This window comes from Molothrus aeneus, chromosome 8 (assembly GCF_037042795.1).
Source record: "Molothrus aeneus isolate 106 chromosome 8, BPBGC_Maene_1.0, whole genome shotgun sequence".
Taxonomy (NCBI): domain Eukaryota; kingdom Metazoa; phylum Chordata; class Aves; order Passeriformes; family Icteridae; genus Molothrus; species Molothrus aeneus.
Genome location: NC_089653.1, coordinates 31,833,403 through 31,850,666, shown reverse-complemented (window position 1 = coordinate 31,850,666; position 17,264 = coordinate 31,833,403). Strand labels below are relative to the sequence as shown.

The following is a 17,264-nucleotide window of genomic DNA, read 5'->3' as shown; positions in this document are numbered from 1 at the left end:
GTAAAAATACCACAGGGAGATTCTGGTGCAATCCCGTTAAAAAAGCTTCGTTGTGGCTTGGTGAGTCTGATGAAGTTAACTAAGAAAATAAAATTATCTGTTGAGTGAAATGATCTCCAGAGTATATTCCTTTAGTTATGTAATTGGAATTTGGTGCAAGCAGTGGGGCTTGGGCGTTAAAGGACCCCATGGCCAGAACTGGGAGCAGAAGGTTGTGCTCAGCTGCTGAATTCAGCTTGATGTCAATGGATGCCTGTGGCATTCCCTGGGAAAGCATGGGGAGAAAGTAATGAAAACCGGAAAAATGGTGTTTCTTACCCATACCCTGCAAACCCTAATTGGGTTTTGAAATCTCAATCTACATGAGGATTTGCTATTAACAAATAAAAAATTGAATCTACTTGCTGGCTATGAGATGCAGAAACAAAACCATGTTTATTTATACCCAGTTATAAATATTTTTGTGGCAGGTTCCTGGGAAGGAGGGCTACAGAGCTGAATGATCTGCTTCATTCTCCAAAATTAGAATAGAAGGATAAACAGGACAGGAAATCCAGCATACAAATAAGCAAACAAGGACTTTGTTTCTGAGCTTTGCTTCAACCCCTGTTCTGGCCAAATAGGTGGCTTGGTACCACTGGGAACAGCATGAAGTCAGGAACCCACAGACCCCATGCAATTATTTACTAAAAAATACACATGCATTTTAAATCAAATTGCTTTTGATCCCTTCTCTTCCCATTAAAGAAACCTTGAGGAGAATTTCTCAGGGATGTGCAGTTTTCAGTTTTGTCAGAGTTCTGAGCACTTTCAGCTCTTTGCTTGTTCCCCTCTCCCAGTGGAATGGGGGAGACAACTGGGGAAAAATAAAATATTAAAAATATATATATATGTAATATAAAATTAAATAAAATTAAATATCTTGAGCCCCTCCAGCGTCCTCACTGGCAGGGGAGGACGAGGAGGTGAGAAATCCTTGACTGAGTGTGAGAGTTGCTCAGAACCATCAGTGTGTTCTCAATATTATTCTTGTCCTAAATCCAAACAAGGCACTGTACCAGCTGCTAGGTAGAAAATTCACTACCCCAGCCAGAAGCAGTGCAGGGTGTGATTCTGTCATTGGGTTGACACTTCTAAGGGATTTTCTCATGGTGCTGCAAAAAAAAAAAATATTTGTTATTGGTGCTGAGATGATGAGTTGAGTGCTGAGTGAACAAGGACATGGTTGAGTCGAGACAGACACACCAGGAGGAAATAAAATAACCCAATACCAAAATCAGACAGCTGTTCAAAGGAAAAAGTGCCAAGTGATGGTTGGTGTGTCTCGTCTGAGGGCAGAGCAGGTGACAAAAATAAGCAGCACCCAGAATGCTCATTTAAAAGAGCAAAAGAAATGTCCTTCACGTGCTCCTGTTCTTGACACCCTTGTGTTTGCAGGCACCAGCCTTCACTGGCAGATTGGCATAACTGATCCCCTACAAACCAAACAAAAACCAAAACAAAAGGCCAAATAAACAATTTTAGCTTACATTTTGGCTTTAATTCCTTGTATTTTTTAACTAGGACATGAAAGGCAAGAAATCCCAGGTCTTCCTTTTCATGTTTTCATGCATCAGTGATAAATGTTTATGTGGCATTTGTCTGTTTGCATTTCCAGCATATTTCAGTCTGATTTTTAAATGTGCACAAGACGTTCTGAAAGGCTGGGTAATTCCTGAGAAGCCAAACTCCTCACAACTGCAAAACATACAGCCATGGAGGAGAAAACGAATTAAATAGTTTTGTGATCAGCAATCAAAAGTAATAAAAATTGAACAAAACTCCTCCTTCTGGAAAGCAGATATGAAATGTCTTTCACCTCTTGAACATTTGGGTGAGCACTGAAAAGCCTCCTGGCTGGGATTCAATCTCTTGGATGACATTTGTGGGTTTGCCTGGTTTAGGGTGTGTGTAAATGGAAGGCTAAAAATTGATATAAAAAGCCTTTAGAATAGATTGTGTATTTCAGCCTTAAAAGATTGCAAACAACATATCTTTAACAACTCAGTGTATTTTGAATTTGGATTTATTCAATCTAGAGAAGCTAAAACTTAATGGAAAAGATATTAATCAATGCTCAAAATAATTAGAATATTGTAGAGCCACAAATTGCTGTGGTAAGATCAATTTTTACGGTTCCTTTCCAGAGATGATCCATCTCACCAAATTAAATCTTCCTTCCTTTCAATAAACCTTGAAATATTTCTTGATGCCTCACTCACATTTTCACTCCAGCTCACAAAACTTTGAGGCATTAGATAAATGGTTTTAGAATGATGTGAGAGGAGAATTAAAGAGGAGAAAAATGATAAAATAATTGTGCTAAACAACTTGTGGCATGAAAGTTGAAATTGTTTCTTAATCCTTTAAGAAGTGTTAGGATTACAAAGCTGTTCTAAGGCATTGCAGCAGAATTTATTGAAGATAAAGATATCACAGCTTCCCACAAATGGCAGATGTGAGTCTGTCATCAGTGAGGCATTTTGGTGGCTCATAAAATGTAAGGTTTGCCCTGCATTCATCCAGTGAGTGATGCTGACCTTTGCTCTGGCGTTATGCCATGTGAAAGCAGCTCCTTCAGTGCCAGCCTGGCAGGAAAACCATCAAGAACAGAAACAACACCTGCCAGGAGGGTGACAGCACCAACCTCTGGTGTGAGGGAATTGTTAGCAGCAGGGGTAAGATATTGACATATTTATAATTATAATAATTATAATATTTATATAACTATATTTAATAAAATTACATGTTTCATACACTTTATATTATCTAATATTTATAATATTTATAATTATATTTTGATATATTAAAGTAATTTTTAGATTAAGATATCTAGAAGTTCCCTGTGTAGTGTTTCAGAAGCACAGGCTCAGACCATCACTTGGAATTTTTAATCAAACAGACCACACTCTTCAACACAGTAAAACATTTGTATTTCAAGCACAGAGATATTAATTTGAGAGACAAAATAGATTTATTGCTATGTAAATATTACCTCCTTTGATTATAAATTACACTGCTCACAGAACAGATTATTTTAGCTTGGAAATTTCTGCATTTTATAAATATGCACAGACCCATCATTGTTTCAATGAGAAATATAGCACTAAAAGCAATACTCAGAGTAATTAGAATATTGTATAGCCACAATTCTGGTTGCTAGAAGAGCCCAGCCCTATGAGTGAAATTTCTGGGGTTTGATCTCAGCGTATTGAAGGTCAAGGCACAAAGAGCTCCAGTTTTAAAGGAGTGGCTCCCAGATCAAAGTCAGAAATAAGCAAACTCACAGATTCACTGCTTTCAACTATTTGGACAGGCTTCATATTAGCAAGGATGACAACTCAACTAAACAAACTTCATAAGCAGAGCACAACTGAGGGAATGAAATATTTCTCAAGAAGTCTGGGAGTTTGCTCCCAGCTGGCTGTCATAGAATCATGGGATCATTTATCTTAGAAAAGTCCTTTAAGGTTATCGAGTCCTACCATTAAACTACCACAGATAGGCCCACCAAGAAACCATATCCCCAAATCCACAATCAGACTGGAGCTAACTAGCACAATTCAAGGAGTTTTAGCACTAAAAAGGATTACAGGGAACTCTCCTTTGGGACAGCCAGGGAAGTTACACTTTTTAAAATGTGGGTGAAAGCAGAAGCTTGCAAGGTGCGGATCTCTCCCTTTTCATGGCAAAGTTGGCAAAAGCAGATTTCAGTGAGACATGACAGAGCTGTGGCTTTCCTTGGAGCCCGTTGGTCACCCTGGAGCAAACGTGAGAGAAATTTATTCATCTTTCCCAGTGCTTCCACTGGGAGCATCCCCTCCTCGGAGCTGAAGGGGCCCAACCACCACATCCACGTGCTCCTCAGCGGGGCTGGTGTCCCTCTTGGGCCTGGAGCTGCAGCCCCTGTAGCAGTGGGAGGAATAGTCCCCAAGCCTGCAGACCAGCATCTGGCACTTGAGGTACACCGACGGGTGCCGGCTCATGAACTTGAAGGCGTTGAACTTGAACCGAGCAAAGTGGCTGGAAGGGGAGTAGTACGTGGCGTAGGAAGAATCTCTAGGACACCTAGAAAGGAGCAAAAGAAGGGGATTAGTCTCTTCACAGATGTGCACCTGCACGTTCCTGCAAAATTAAAATTCAAATTATTCGATTTATTATGATACATTCCCGCGAAATTCAGATTAAAACTGAATTGTGTCATAGTCTGGTACTAGGAAAGCAGTAGGGTAAAAATGTAACCTTCATAGCACAGTATGAACTTTAAAAATATAGAAATATATAAAATATAAAATAAAATATAAAAAATGTATTTTAAAGTACTATGAAACAGTTGCTGGAGGGTTGGCAACTCTTCTTCTTTTTCTAAGAGAAGAACACTTTAAGTGATGAAGAGGGAACAACAGACTGTTATTTATGTCAGTGTTATACAAGGCATAAAAAATCACTCTAATGCTTGACTTGGTTTTACTAAAATATTTAACTCTTAGGATGACAATTCCTACTGCCAGTTTTCACTGTGTCATCTACTTTTCTCCCACTACTTCAAATTTTGTTCACAGGACAAAGAAGGAGTAAGTGCAATGAAAGTAAGGTCTAAATATAATTTCTTATTTCCAAGCTCATACTGCAAAAATAAAAAAATCAAAGACCACTTTTCACAGTCTGCTGATAGCGAGTTCTAACTCCATTCAGATTATCTGTATCATTTAAAGTAAATGTGGATGGCGGGTGTGCTTCAAGCCTTGAAGAAAGCCCTTACCCATTCCTGACTAAGTAATAGGCCAGCGTGTTAAAATCACGGGGGTCAGGTGCTGCCACACACGTGTCCACAACCACCTTCAGGTTTGGGTCTGGGCTGTGAAGACAGGCTTGCAGGTAGAGGTTTTGGTTGAGGTCGATGTAGTAGGGAGATGCGCGCACTTGCCGCCGGAACGCCGGGGACTCGTAGAAGGTGACGTTCATGTTGTATCTCCCAAACTGGTACTCGTCCACATCCACGGTGTCCTCAGCAGCGTACACCACCTGCTGCCAGCTCTTCCGCAGCATTTTGCAGCTGACGTGCAAGTTGATGTTCTTCTTCCTCTTGATTATGTACCCGGAAGACGCGACCCTGATGGTGTTGGAGTAGTTGATTGTGTCGTTGTTCTCCTGTTTAACGATGCAATTTAAAATCAGGAACTGTGCTTTTGTCACGTGTCACTGTCATATTTCCTGAAAAATCCCTTCGCCAGGATTTCTTCTCCTGAGAAGATGAGAAGCCTCAGCTTCTCCTGTGTTTGCTCCTCTGGAATGCGGTCTGGAGGTTGTTTATCCAAACATGTGAATTGTTTTTACTTAATGACCAAACACCATAAGCTGTGTCAGACTCTGAGGAGTCAGTCATGAGTTTTTATTATTCTTTCTTGTTAAGCTTTCTGTCTGTATCCTTCTCTTTCTTTAGTATAGTTTTAGTATAGCATAATATCATCGTATCGTATCATATCATTAATATAAGGTAATGTAATGTAATGTAATGTAATATCATATCATATCATATCATATCATATCATATCATAAAATAAAACAATAAATCAGCCTTCTGAGAACATGGAGTCAGATTCCTCATTTCTCACCTCATCCTGGGGACCTCACAACACCACAGTCATGTTCCATCTAAGTTTTGCCAAGCTTTGATACGTTTTGAGTGCCCAAAACAGGGAGTTTACCTCTTGTATTGTCCCACAGCCATTGTAGGGGATGTTGAATACAACCTCCTGGGAGGTGACTGTTGGTCTGCAGTGATTGTCATTCAGGGTGACCCTCCGTGCTGAGTATCCCTGGGACTGGAGGTAGTCTCTGCTGACCACTACGTGCATGTAGTCTGGCAAGCACTGAATGGCTGGTAGAAGAGGAAGGTATAATGTATTTGTGACTTTAGGTATTTGGTAATGATTAGAGGTAGGTTTTTTTCTGAATTTAGAAGTCAGGCGGTTCCCACCCCAACCCACTCTATTTCACACACATCATTCAATTTCCACAATTCAATTTCCAACAATCTTTAAATTGGCACAGATATTTATTCTGCAAACAAAAACAATAAATAGGCTTGTCTGTTGGGAAACACTGGCCAGGAACTTACTGGTGTTGTGACCTGCTGGAATGGAGGAGTAGTGAGCCTGAAAGCCTCTGAAGGAGAATCTGGAATCGCTGTGGAAGCGAACACTCATCATGTTTGAAGAGGACACGTATGTGGGAAAGGAGCCAGAACAGAATCTCCCAAGAAGAGGGGAAGAGTGGAGAGGTCCATCGTAGACTTCAATGTAGTCATGCTGGCACGTCCTGCTTTGCATCCTGGTAGAAAAACATCAGCACTTTGTCAAATCCATTTCAGAAACACTGATTTCACTGCCTAACACGTGATAAAATCTTTCAGCATTTAAAGTTTTCTCAGCACAAATTTAATTTGTCTTTTATGCAGCTTTAGCAGAAAATGGTGAGTAAACAATGCAACATCAATCCAGATTTTGATCTGGTCTTCAAACTGTGGATGTCATTGGAAGTATCTTTAAAATTGGGAAGGTTGGTTGTTTCAAATAAGATCTCAAACTTGTCAAGTAAGTTTTGACTTTGATATTTTCCCAGGGAATCAAGGTTTTACTTACACAATATCTCTAAATGTGAGAGTTACACGGAAATTGTTCTCCACTTGTATTTCCCACACGCAGTCAGCGTCGTTTGGATAATTTCCAGGGTAGTTGGGACTCTGCAGCATCCCAGAGGGATCTGAGACTGAGCCACCACAAAAATAAGGTGCTGCAGAAAGAAAGGGGACAGAATTTACTTACAGTAACCTCTGCAAAAGTGTACTTGAGCTGTATGTGCCTCACCCACAGTAATTGAAAAGCAGGTCCCCTGCTGACTGCAGGTGGTAGACTAGAGGAGCTGAGTCAAAACTAATATTTGTTTTTTGCTTTAGGTTTGCTTGCATGTTAGATTTGGAATTCACTCAGGGGTGGATTTCCATCCATGGTGTCAGACTACCCTCTTCAGGCTGGGCTGGTAACACCTGGATGCTTTCTGCCTCTTTTTAGAGTTGAGGTCAATTCTGGGAGGTGTCATGACAGTTGAAATGGAAGCACCTTCCTCAACAGACAGCCTCTCATCAGTTACTCTGCTGCTTCTCTTTATTCCCCTAAGGTCTTTGGAGGGTAAATAAGTTGCAAGTTTTCTAGAAAAAAAGCAATTTTCTGGTCTCAGACTGAAATAAGCCCTTCAGGCTGCTGTAAAAAGTCCTAAGTACAAACATAGCTGCAAAAAGCTTTAGTGTTCCTGCCAGCATGAATGACTTAATTCTTGTCACAGGTAATCCTAAAAGTGTCTTTGTAGGAAGGTGAGCAGAGCCTCTGAATACAAATGCTACAAGATGTGACATTTAAAGATGAAATCCATTTTATATTCTGCTTGAAAAAGATCATTCACACTTGCAGCGATATTGTCATAGAGACAAAAGACAAATTTACAGAAATATGCAACAGGGAGACAGACAGATCAGAAATAAGAAATAAGCAAGGTGAGAAGAGCCACAGCAAAGCATTACCTGGTGGAGGTGTTGAGGTGGCCACTGGAGCTGTGGGTGTGAAGGAAGAAGAGAAACATGTGAGAACTGCAATTCATGAGAAAGGAGCTGGGGCCGGAACATGGCCTCACCTTGAGGCACAGAGTGATAAAATGGGGATCACAGGGAGTCAGGGAAGCAGAAACAGGAGATGAGGCACAGAGGGCCATGAGCTCCAAGGGAGACCCAGTTGCAAGCACTGCAAATGACCATATTCTAGTTTCTTCTGATCATATCCCAAAACCCAGAGTATATCTAATAAACAGCTCTGGTACAAACAATACAGGAATTGAAGGGATGAAGGCAGATAGATCCCTGGGCGTGATACTCATGGTTGCAGTAAGAGGCAATCCCTCTGCAAAGAGTTTCATTAAACCAGCAATGGCTGCAAAGTTCCTGGATTCAAAGCACAGCTCTGTTCCATTTGCCAGCTCTTCCCCATGCTCTGTTTGCATCCTAGTTTACTTTGGGGTGGCCTAACAGGAGAGGCCCAGGGCTGGGAGAGGCCCAGTACTGCCTGCAGTGCAATGAGCTCTGGCAAGGGAGATGAGGAGCAGTGGGGAGGGCAGTGAGTGAGAGTGGACAGGGTTACCTTCTGTGCTGCTGCTTGCTGTGCTAGCCACTGTGCTTGTGGTGGTCAGCAGTGCTGGGCTGGACACCTCAGATGTGGCAGAGGCTGGTGCTGTGGTGGTCATTTCCAGAGGGGTGGGTGTCTCTGTAAGTTGGGGAGGTGATGAGTTCAATGGCAATGGCCATGAAAAGCAGAGCTGGTGGCCTAATGCCAGGAGAGAGGGTGGAGCTCTTTCCTTCCTTTCCCCCATCCTGGCACCAGCCTGACCTGTCCCCAGTCCTGCCCCATCCTCTATAAAGAACAACCCCTCAATCCACAGCTTTGCCCCATCAGTGGATGCCAACAGCAGGAATTGTGGAGATCCTGCTGTTCCCTGTCTGTGCAAGAATGGGGATTTTGGATGGCATAGGCTTGAGTCTCAGGCAGCAGAAGAGCCCAGCCTCACCTCTGCCCTGGCCTGATCCCAACCCCTGTTAGAATGATATGCCAAAGAGCCAGAGTTCCCTGCTGGCCACTCACCTGCACAGATGACACTGGCGTCCTCCATGTGCACGCAGTTGTGCACGCCCCAGCCGTTGTGCCGGCACATCTGCAGGGAGGGCTCGTCCCCGCGGCACTGCACGTCGTCCAGGAAGATGCGGCCGGAGCCCGGGCCAAAGCGAGCGTTGCGTGGGGCATCCAGGGCCTGGCCACAGCCCAGCTGCTGGCACAGCACCTGGGCATCCCTCATGTCCCACTGGTCGTCACACACCGTGCCCCACGTGCTGCCGTCGTACAGCTCCACGCGGCCCTCGCAGCCGTTCCTGCCGCCCGACAGCCGCACGCTGGACCCTGACACACGGCACGAGGCATTGGTTTGAGTCCCTCCAACCCAGCATCCACAGTCCCAACGACCTCCCCTGCTGTTTGGAGATTTTGCCTCTGTGACTTTGATCTGGGGTGTTGCAGGTCTAGGGAGATCAGGGAAGGGCAGTGACTGTGCAAACAACACTGGCATACAGATGGCAGATGTGACCTCCTCTGGCCTTGCTGCCAGTGTCCTGATTGTGATCCCTGGGCACAGAGATGCTCAAGAGCCTGGCTCATGGGCAGAACAGCCCTTTGCTAGCCGTGCATGTGGCCCATTCACTGTGGGTGACATTCATGCACCCTGGAGTTGTCAGGGGAATAGAGGAACAGCAGCATTTCACCGACCAGTATCAGCCCTGTTGGACACCCCTCTTTTATTATTGTGCCCAGCTGGGGCTGGCTTCAAAAGCAGGCCTAGGCTGGGAGAGCTGGACTTACCTGTTGTGAGCGGCCATTGAGGAGGAGGAGATGGCTGGGGGGCTGCAACAAAGAACAGGGAGTGAATAAATGGGCAGCAAATACAGCTGGAGTGTAACAATGGATGAACATGGACATAGACATGGATATGGGCATGGGCATGGACAAAGATGTGGATGTGGACATGTCCGTGGATGTGGATGTGGAGATGAAAACCCAGGCTGTAGGATGAAAAGGGGACGAGAGCATGAAGTTCTGTCCAGCCTTTCCCCTATCCAGACACCACAGTGCTCCCAGTCCTGCTCCATCTTTCCCACACTACAATCTCTCAATGTGTTTTGTGCGACCGCATCACTCAGCCCCAGCTCTGCCCAGAGAATTCAGCCTGCCTGCCTTCAGTGGAGGAAGCCAAACCGCTTGAGATGGTCTCTGCTGGCCACTCACCTGCACAGATGACACTGGCATCCTCCATGTGCATGCAGTTGTGCACGCCCCAGCCGTTGTGCCGGCACATCTGCAGGGAGGGCTCGTCCCCGCGGCACTGCACGTCGTCCAGGAAGATGCGGCCGGAGCCCGGGCCAAAGCGAGCGTTGCGTGGGGCTCCCATGGCCTGGCCACAGCCCAGCTGCTGGCAGACCACCCGGGCATCCCTCATGTCCCACTGGTCGTCACACACCGTGCCCCACGTGCTGCCGTCGTACAGCTCCACGCGGCCCTCGCAGCCGTTCCTGCCGCCCGACAGCCGCACGCTGGGCCCTGACACACGGCACGAGGCATTGGTTTGAGTCCCTCCAACCCAGCATCCACAGTCCCAACGACCTCCCCTGCTGTTTGGAGATTTTGCCTCTGTGACTTTGATCTGGGGTGTTGCAGGTCTAGGGAGATCAGGGAAGGGCAGTGACTGTGCAAACAACACTGGCATACAGATGGCAGATGTGACCTCCTCTGGCCTTGCTGCCAGTGTCCTGATTGCAATCAGGGGAATAGGGGAACAGCAGCATTTCACTGACCAGAATCAGCCCTGTTGGACACCCCTTTTCTTATTGTGCCATATTGGGGATGGCTTTAAAATTGGCACTAAACTGGGAGAGCTGGACTTACCTGTTGTGAGCGGCCGTTGAGGAGGAGGAGATGACTGGGGGGCTGCAACAAAGAACAGGGAGTGAATAAATGGGCAGCAAATACAGCTGGAGTGTAACAATGGATGGACATGGACATGGACATGGATATGGGCATGGGCATGGACAAAGATGTGGATGTGGACATGTCCGTGGATGTGGATGTGGAGATGAAAACCCAGGCTGTAGGATGAAAAGGGGACAAGAGCATGAAGTTCTGTCCAGCCTTTCCCCTATCCAGACACCACAGTGCTCCCAGTCCTGCTCCATCTTTCCCACACTACAATCTCTCAATGTGTTTTGTGCGACCGCATCACTCAGCCCCAGCTCTGCCCAGAGAATTCAGCCTGCCTGCCTTCAGTGGAGGAAGCCAAACCGCTTGAGATGGTCTCTGCTGGCCACTCACCTGCACAGATGACACTGGCATCCTCCACGTGCCCGCAGTTGTGCACGCCCCAGCCGTTGTGCCGGCACATCTGCAGGGAGGGCTCGTCCCCGCGGCACTGCACGTCGTCCAGGAAGATGCGGCCGGAGCCCGGGCCAAAGCGAGCGTTGCGTGGGGCTCCCATGGCCTGGCCACAGCCCAGCTGCTGGCAGACCACCCGGGCATCCCTCATGTCCCACTGGTCGTCACACACCGTGCCCCACGTGCTGCCGTCGTACAGCTCCACGCGGCCCTCGCAGCCGTTCCTGCCGCCCGACAGCCGCACGCTGGGCCCTGACACACGGCACAGGGACAAGGATGAGCTCACACCAGCCCAGCACTCTGCTCTGCCCACATGGGCCACTGCAACGGGGCTGCTGCCAGGACAGGCAGGGGGCTGGGGGACTGGAATTACCTGTGGAGTATGGTGCCGATGTGGGGAGTGTTGAAGCTGTGGATGCAAGGAAGAATTTGGTGTCAATGACAAATGTTCTAAACATATCAGCACATGTCATGCAGATGGGTGTCGCTCGTTTTCTAGGAGCCCCTGTCCTGTGATTCCTTCAACATCTTGCAGAGCTCTTTCAATCATCTCAAATCACCATCCTGACTTTGCTGTTTCACACAGGAGCCCCGTGCACACAGAGACATCTCCTGAATGTCAAAATATTTAAGGGAGCATCTTTCTTTCCTCCATCCACATCCCCAGAGCCAGAGCATGTCTAGGAAATAGTTCTGGTACTACCCATGCAGGACATGAGGCAGATAAGGCAGAATGAATTTTTGCTCATGGTTGCAATGAGAGGCAATCCCTCTGCAGACTTTCAATAAACCAGCAAGGGCTGCAGAGTTCCTGGAGTCAAAACACAGCTGTCCCATTTGCCAGCTCTTCCCCATGCTCTGTTTGCATCCTCAGTTTAGTTTTTTAGTTAGGTGGCCTAACAGGAGAGGCCCAGGGCTGGGAGATTGCCTGCAGTGCAATGAGCTCTGGCAAGGGAGATGAGGAGCAGTGGGGAGGGCAGTGAGTGAGAGTGGACAGGGTTACCTTCTGTGCTGCTGCTTGCTGTGCTAGCCACTGTGCTTGTGGTGGTCAGCAGTGCTGGGCTGGACACCTCAGATGTGGCAGAGGCTGGTGCTGTGGTGGTCATTTCCAGAGGGGTGGGTGTCTCTGTAAGTTGGGGAGGTGATGAGTTCAATGGCAATGGCCATGAAAAGCAGAGCTGGTGGCCTAATGCCAGGAGAGAGGGTGGAGCTCTTTCCTTCCTTTCCCCCATCCTGGCACCAGCCTGACCTGTCCCCAGTCCTGCCCCATCCTCTATAAAGAACAACCCCTCAATCCACAGCTTTGCCCCATCAGTGGATGCCAACAGCAGGAATTGTGGAGATCCTTCTGTTCCCTGTCTGTGCAAGAATGGGGATTTTGGATGGCATAGGCTTGAGTCTCAGGCAGCAGAAGAGCCCAGCCTCACCTCTGCCCTGGCCTGACCCCAAACCCTGTTAGAATGAAATGCCAAAGAGCCAGAGTTCCCTGCTGGCCACTCACCTGCACAGATGACACTGGCGTCCTCCATGTGCCCGCAGTTGTGCACGCCCCAGCCGTTGTGCCGGCACATCTGCAGGGAGGGCTCGTCCCCGCGGCACTGCACGTCGTCCAGGAAGATGCGGCCGGAGCCCGGGCCAAAGCGAGCGTTGCGTGGGGCATCCAGGGCCTGGCCACAGCCCAGCTGCTGGCACAGCACCTGGGCATCCCTCATGTCCCACTGGTCGTCACACACCGTGCCCCACGTGCTGCCGTCGTACAGCTCCACGCGGCCCTCGCAGCCATTCCTGCCGCCCGACAGCCGCACGCTGGGCCCTGACACACGGCACGGGGACAAGGACAAGGAGAGGTTTACACACCAGCTCTGCACCTGTAGTCCTGAACTTCCCAACTGCTTTTCAGATTTTGTCATAGTGACCATGAGGTGGAGTAGTGCAGAGCCAAAGGGGATTGGGGAGGTTAGTGACTGAGGACAGACTGTAGGCATACACACAGCAGTTCTAGCCCTTTCCAGGGACCTGTTTGTGTGCTGTTTGAGATGTCTGGTTGCAGAAGTCATGGATTCACCGAGGCACTTCCAGAAAAACTATTTACAACCTTTTGGGGGAAACCAACCCCGATGGGGACCCCTTCAAGCACCCTGGAGATGTCATGGGCCAAGGGGGTCAGCTGCATTGCACTGAGCAGGATCAGCACTGTTGGACTCCCCTTTTCTCATCTTGTGCCAGGCTGGGCCTCATTTAGAAACTGGGTATAACCTGGGTGAGCAGGACCTACCTGTTGTGAGTGGCCATTGAGAAGGAGTGGTTGGATTGGCAGCTGCAAAGAAGAAGAGGGAGTGAAAAAATGTGAGTCCTCATAGTGAGGCTTGTGACAGTGTATAGACGTGGATGTGGACATGGTCATGAACATGGACATGAAAATTCAGGCTGTAGAACCAAAGGGGGAGGAGAGCTTGGGTCCTGCCTTTCCCCCCATTCCTGGACCTGTCCCCAGTCCTGCCCCATCCTCCACAAAGACCAATTTGCCCCTTCCTTTAGCCTCTAAAGCAGGAAGTGTGGAATACCCAGTGTGCCGTCTCTGTCTAGAAATGTGTCTTATACATCGCACAGCATTCAGCCCCTGGTGGCAGAAGACCCCTGGTGATAGACTGTGCCCTAGCCCTACCAGGGGAGCTCAGCTTGGCTGTTCCCAGAGAACCCAGAACACACTTATGGTGTGTGCAAAAGGCCACTCACCTGCACAGATGACACTGGCGTCCTCCACGTGCCCGCAGTTGTGCACGCCCCAGCCGTTGTGCCGGCACATCTGCAGGGAGGGCTCGTCCCCGCGGCACTGCACGTCGTCCAGGAAGATGCGGCCGGAGCCCGGGCCAAAGCGAGCGTTTGGTGGGGCATCCAGGGCCTGGCCACAGCCCAGCTGCTGGCACAGCACCCGGGCATCCCTCATGTCCCACTGGTCGTCACACACCGTGCCCCACGTGCTGCCGTCGTACAGCTCCACGCGGCCCTCGCAGCCGTTCCTGCCGCCCGACAGCCTCACGCTGGGCCCTGACACACAGCACAAGGCACAACATCAGGTTTCCAACATCACAACCCCACCTCCCCAGCTGTTTTGGAGATTTGGCCACAGTGACTTTGATTTGAGGTGGTGCAAATCTGAAGAGACCAAGGAAGGGGAGTGAGAGAGCAAAGACCCCCAGTGCATGGAAGGCTGATGCATAACGAGGAAGGCAAAGCTGTGCTACACAATCCCAACAGTCTAATGTGCTTTTGGACCATGTTTGGGACACTGGCAGCATTTTCATACCTCAATTTCCAATCTGAGTTTTAATAATTGAAGGAGTATAACAGTAACACCTTAACACAAAAAAACCCTCAAACTCTGAGAACTCAACTCTTTGTAAAAAATGGGACTACAGCCCTTCTTCAGTGCAGAGTACTGGTGCTGCAGAGCAGCATGTATCACAATATGGGGAACCCCATGAGAACAGCCTGGAGGTCCTGGGAGCTGCCGGGGGCATGGGGGCATTTGCTAAAATGCCATTTTTGCACATTAAGATCATGTGACATTCCCTCATACCACTCATACACCTTGCAGGTGTTTGAGGCTATGGGCCCAGGCAGGGCATCCACAAGGAGATGGCCACCTCTGCTTGATGGCTGAACAGCAACAGCCGTGACCTGGCATCAGGACAGATATCTGTGTCTTGGGCTGGGCTGGCAAGCACATGGGCTTGAGGGAAGGGATTGCCCCCATCCTCTTGGTACTTGCCACTCCACTGCCAGGAGCCATGGAGTATCTGGCAGACCAGGACTTGGACTCAGCACCACTGCAGCTGCCGTTCTGCTGAGGCTCAGATCCTCCCTGGCAGAAGCCCTCAAATGATAAAATCCTTTGCCATGGGCAGAAGGGACCAGCAGCATTGCAGTGAGCAGGCTCAGCCCAGCAGCCCCCCTCTCTTCTCCTCTTGTGCTGGGGTGGGGCTCACTATAAAACTGGAAATATGCTGGGTGGGAAGGCATTACCTGTTGTGTACGGCCATTGAGCAGGAGGGGTTGGATTGGCACCTGCAAGGAAAAAGAGGGAGTGAATGAAAGAGTACTTAAGGCAGCAAACTCCTGGCAGTGGATGGACACAGACATGGACATGTACATGGGCATGGACATGGCATGGACATGGCATGGACATGGGCATAGATATGGACATGGACTTGGATATGGACATGGACTTGTAAATGCCAGGCTCAAGGAATAAAGGGATGAAAGGGCATGGAAATCCTGCCACTGACCTATCCAGACACCAGCCTGACACATGCCCAGTACAGCCCATGCCATGATCCCACCAACCTACTCTTTGCAACCACATGGAACACCTACACCTGTGCAACTGGAGAGCCTGTTCTGACCTCTCTGTGCAAAAGTGGGGATTTTGCATAACATGTATTTCAGCACCAGGCAGCAGAAAACCCCAGGCTCTCCTCTCTTCCCTGGATCTGCATGGCTGCTTCCCATGGAGGACACCAGAACTCATCCAGTGTGAGCTGCTGGAGAGCTGATGGTCTCTGCTGGCCACTCACCTGCACAGATGACACTGGCATCCTCCACGTGCCTGCAGTTGTGCATGCCCCAACCATTGTGCCGGCACATCTGCAGGGAGGGCTCGTCCCCGCGGCACTGCACGTCGTCCAGGAAGATGCGGCCGGAGCCCAGGCCAAAGTGAGCAGTGTCCAGCGCAGCCAGGGGCTCTCCACAGCCCAGCTGCTGGCAGACCACCCGGGCATCCCTCATGTCCCACTGGTCGTCACACACCGTGCCCCACGTGCTGCCGTCGTACAGCTCCACGCGGCCCTCGCAGCCGTTCCTGCCGCCCGACAGCCGCACGCTGGGCCCTGACACACGGCACAGGGACAAGGATGAGCTCACACCAGCCCAGCACTCTGCTCTGCCCACATGGGCCACTGCAACAGGGCTGCTGCCAGGACAGGCAGGGGGCTGGGGGACTGGAATTACCTGTGGAGTATGGTGCCGATGTGGGGAGTGTTGAAGCTGTGGATGCAAGGAAGAATTTGGTGTCAATGACAAAAGCTCCATACAGAGTCATCACAATGTCATGCAGATGAGTGCAGCCCATTTTCTAGGAGCCCCTGTCCTGTGATTCCTACAACATCCTGCAGAGGATCTCTCATCTCTTTCATTCACCCGAAATGCCCGTCTTGACTTGGCTGTTTCATGCACTGAACAGTGAGAGTGGACAGGGTTACCTGGTGTGCTCCCTTCCTCTCTTGGAATCCCTGCTGTAGTCATCATCCCTGCTGAGGCAGTTGTGTCTGATGTGGTGGTTGTCTCTGCTGAGGTTGTCATCTGTGCCATGAGGGTTGTTTCCTTTACCTTCTGCTCTATCATGGGCATCCCTGCTAGGGAGGCAATTCTTACAGTGGCCACAGCATTTGGTATGACAGGCAAGGATGGATCATTAATGCTGGTAGACAGGGTGAAGGTCTGTCCAGTCATTTCCCATAGAGACACCAGCCCAAAGTGCCCTGAGTCCTTCCCCAGCCTCCCAGCTCTGTCACCCTTCTGTCCCGCTCTTTGCCACTTCTCTGAAACCCTATTCCTGCAGGCCAGGAGGGTCTGCTGTGCTCTCTTTGTGCAAACAGGGCTTTTTCTTGGCACATGGTCAGCTCACCAAGCAACAGAAAGCATCAATCCACCAGTGGGACCTGTGCCAGGGGTTAGGATCACTCAGTAAAGAGATCAGGAGCATTAAGGAGACCAATGAGTGAGAGATGACAGGGTTACCTGGTGTGCTCTCCTCTGCTCTCATAGTTATTTTCTCTGGGGTGCCCAACAACGGTGAGGTTTTCATCCTTTTGACTGTGGTTATCTCTGATGAGGGGGACATCTCTGCTGGGGGGGACGTCACTGCTGGGATGGACGTCTCTGGCACGTCACTGGATATCATTGTGGACATCTCCGATGTGGCACTGGATGCCATTGTGCTGGTCATCTCTGCTGCGGGTGACATCTGTGCGGAGGTGGGCATCACTGCTGAGGTGGACATCTCTGGTGGGCTAGTGGGTGCGCTGGTCGAGTATGTTGGGCTGGACGTTCCTGCTAAGGAGGTCATTAGTGCAATGGCAATGGACACGAAAAGCAGAGCTGGACAAATAATGGGGAAAGAGAGCATGGAACTCTCTCCCGTCATTT

General features: G+C 49.0%; 1 protein-coding gene across 1 annotated transcript in view; it reads right to left on the bottom strand.

Moving 5' to 3' along the window:
* Nucleotides 1-3,821: 3,821 nt before the first annotated feature.
* LOC136559781 (deleted in malignant brain tumors 1 protein-like) overlaps nucleotides 3,822-17,264 on the bottom strand; it is a 31,686-nt gene continuing 18,243 nt past the window's right edge. Inside the window, 13 exon segments of the mRNA XM_066555171.1 lie at nucleotides 3,822-4,107; nucleotides 4,802-5,190; nucleotides 5,748-5,920; nucleotides 6,161-6,372; nucleotides 6,684-6,903; nucleotides 8,727-9,038; nucleotides 9,918-10,229; nucleotides 10,998-11,309; nucleotides 12,559-13,032; nucleotides 13,333-13,374; nucleotides 13,794-14,105; nucleotides 15,635-15,946; nucleotides 16,857-17,216. Of these exon segments, the coding sequence (XP_066411268.1) occupies nucleotides 3,822-4,107; nucleotides 4,802-5,190; nucleotides 5,748-5,920; nucleotides 6,161-6,372; nucleotides 6,684-6,903; nucleotides 8,727-9,038; nucleotides 9,918-10,229; nucleotides 10,998-11,309; nucleotides 12,559-13,032; nucleotides 13,333-13,374; nucleotides 13,794-14,105; nucleotides 15,635-15,946; nucleotides 16,857-17,216 (3,716 nt within the window).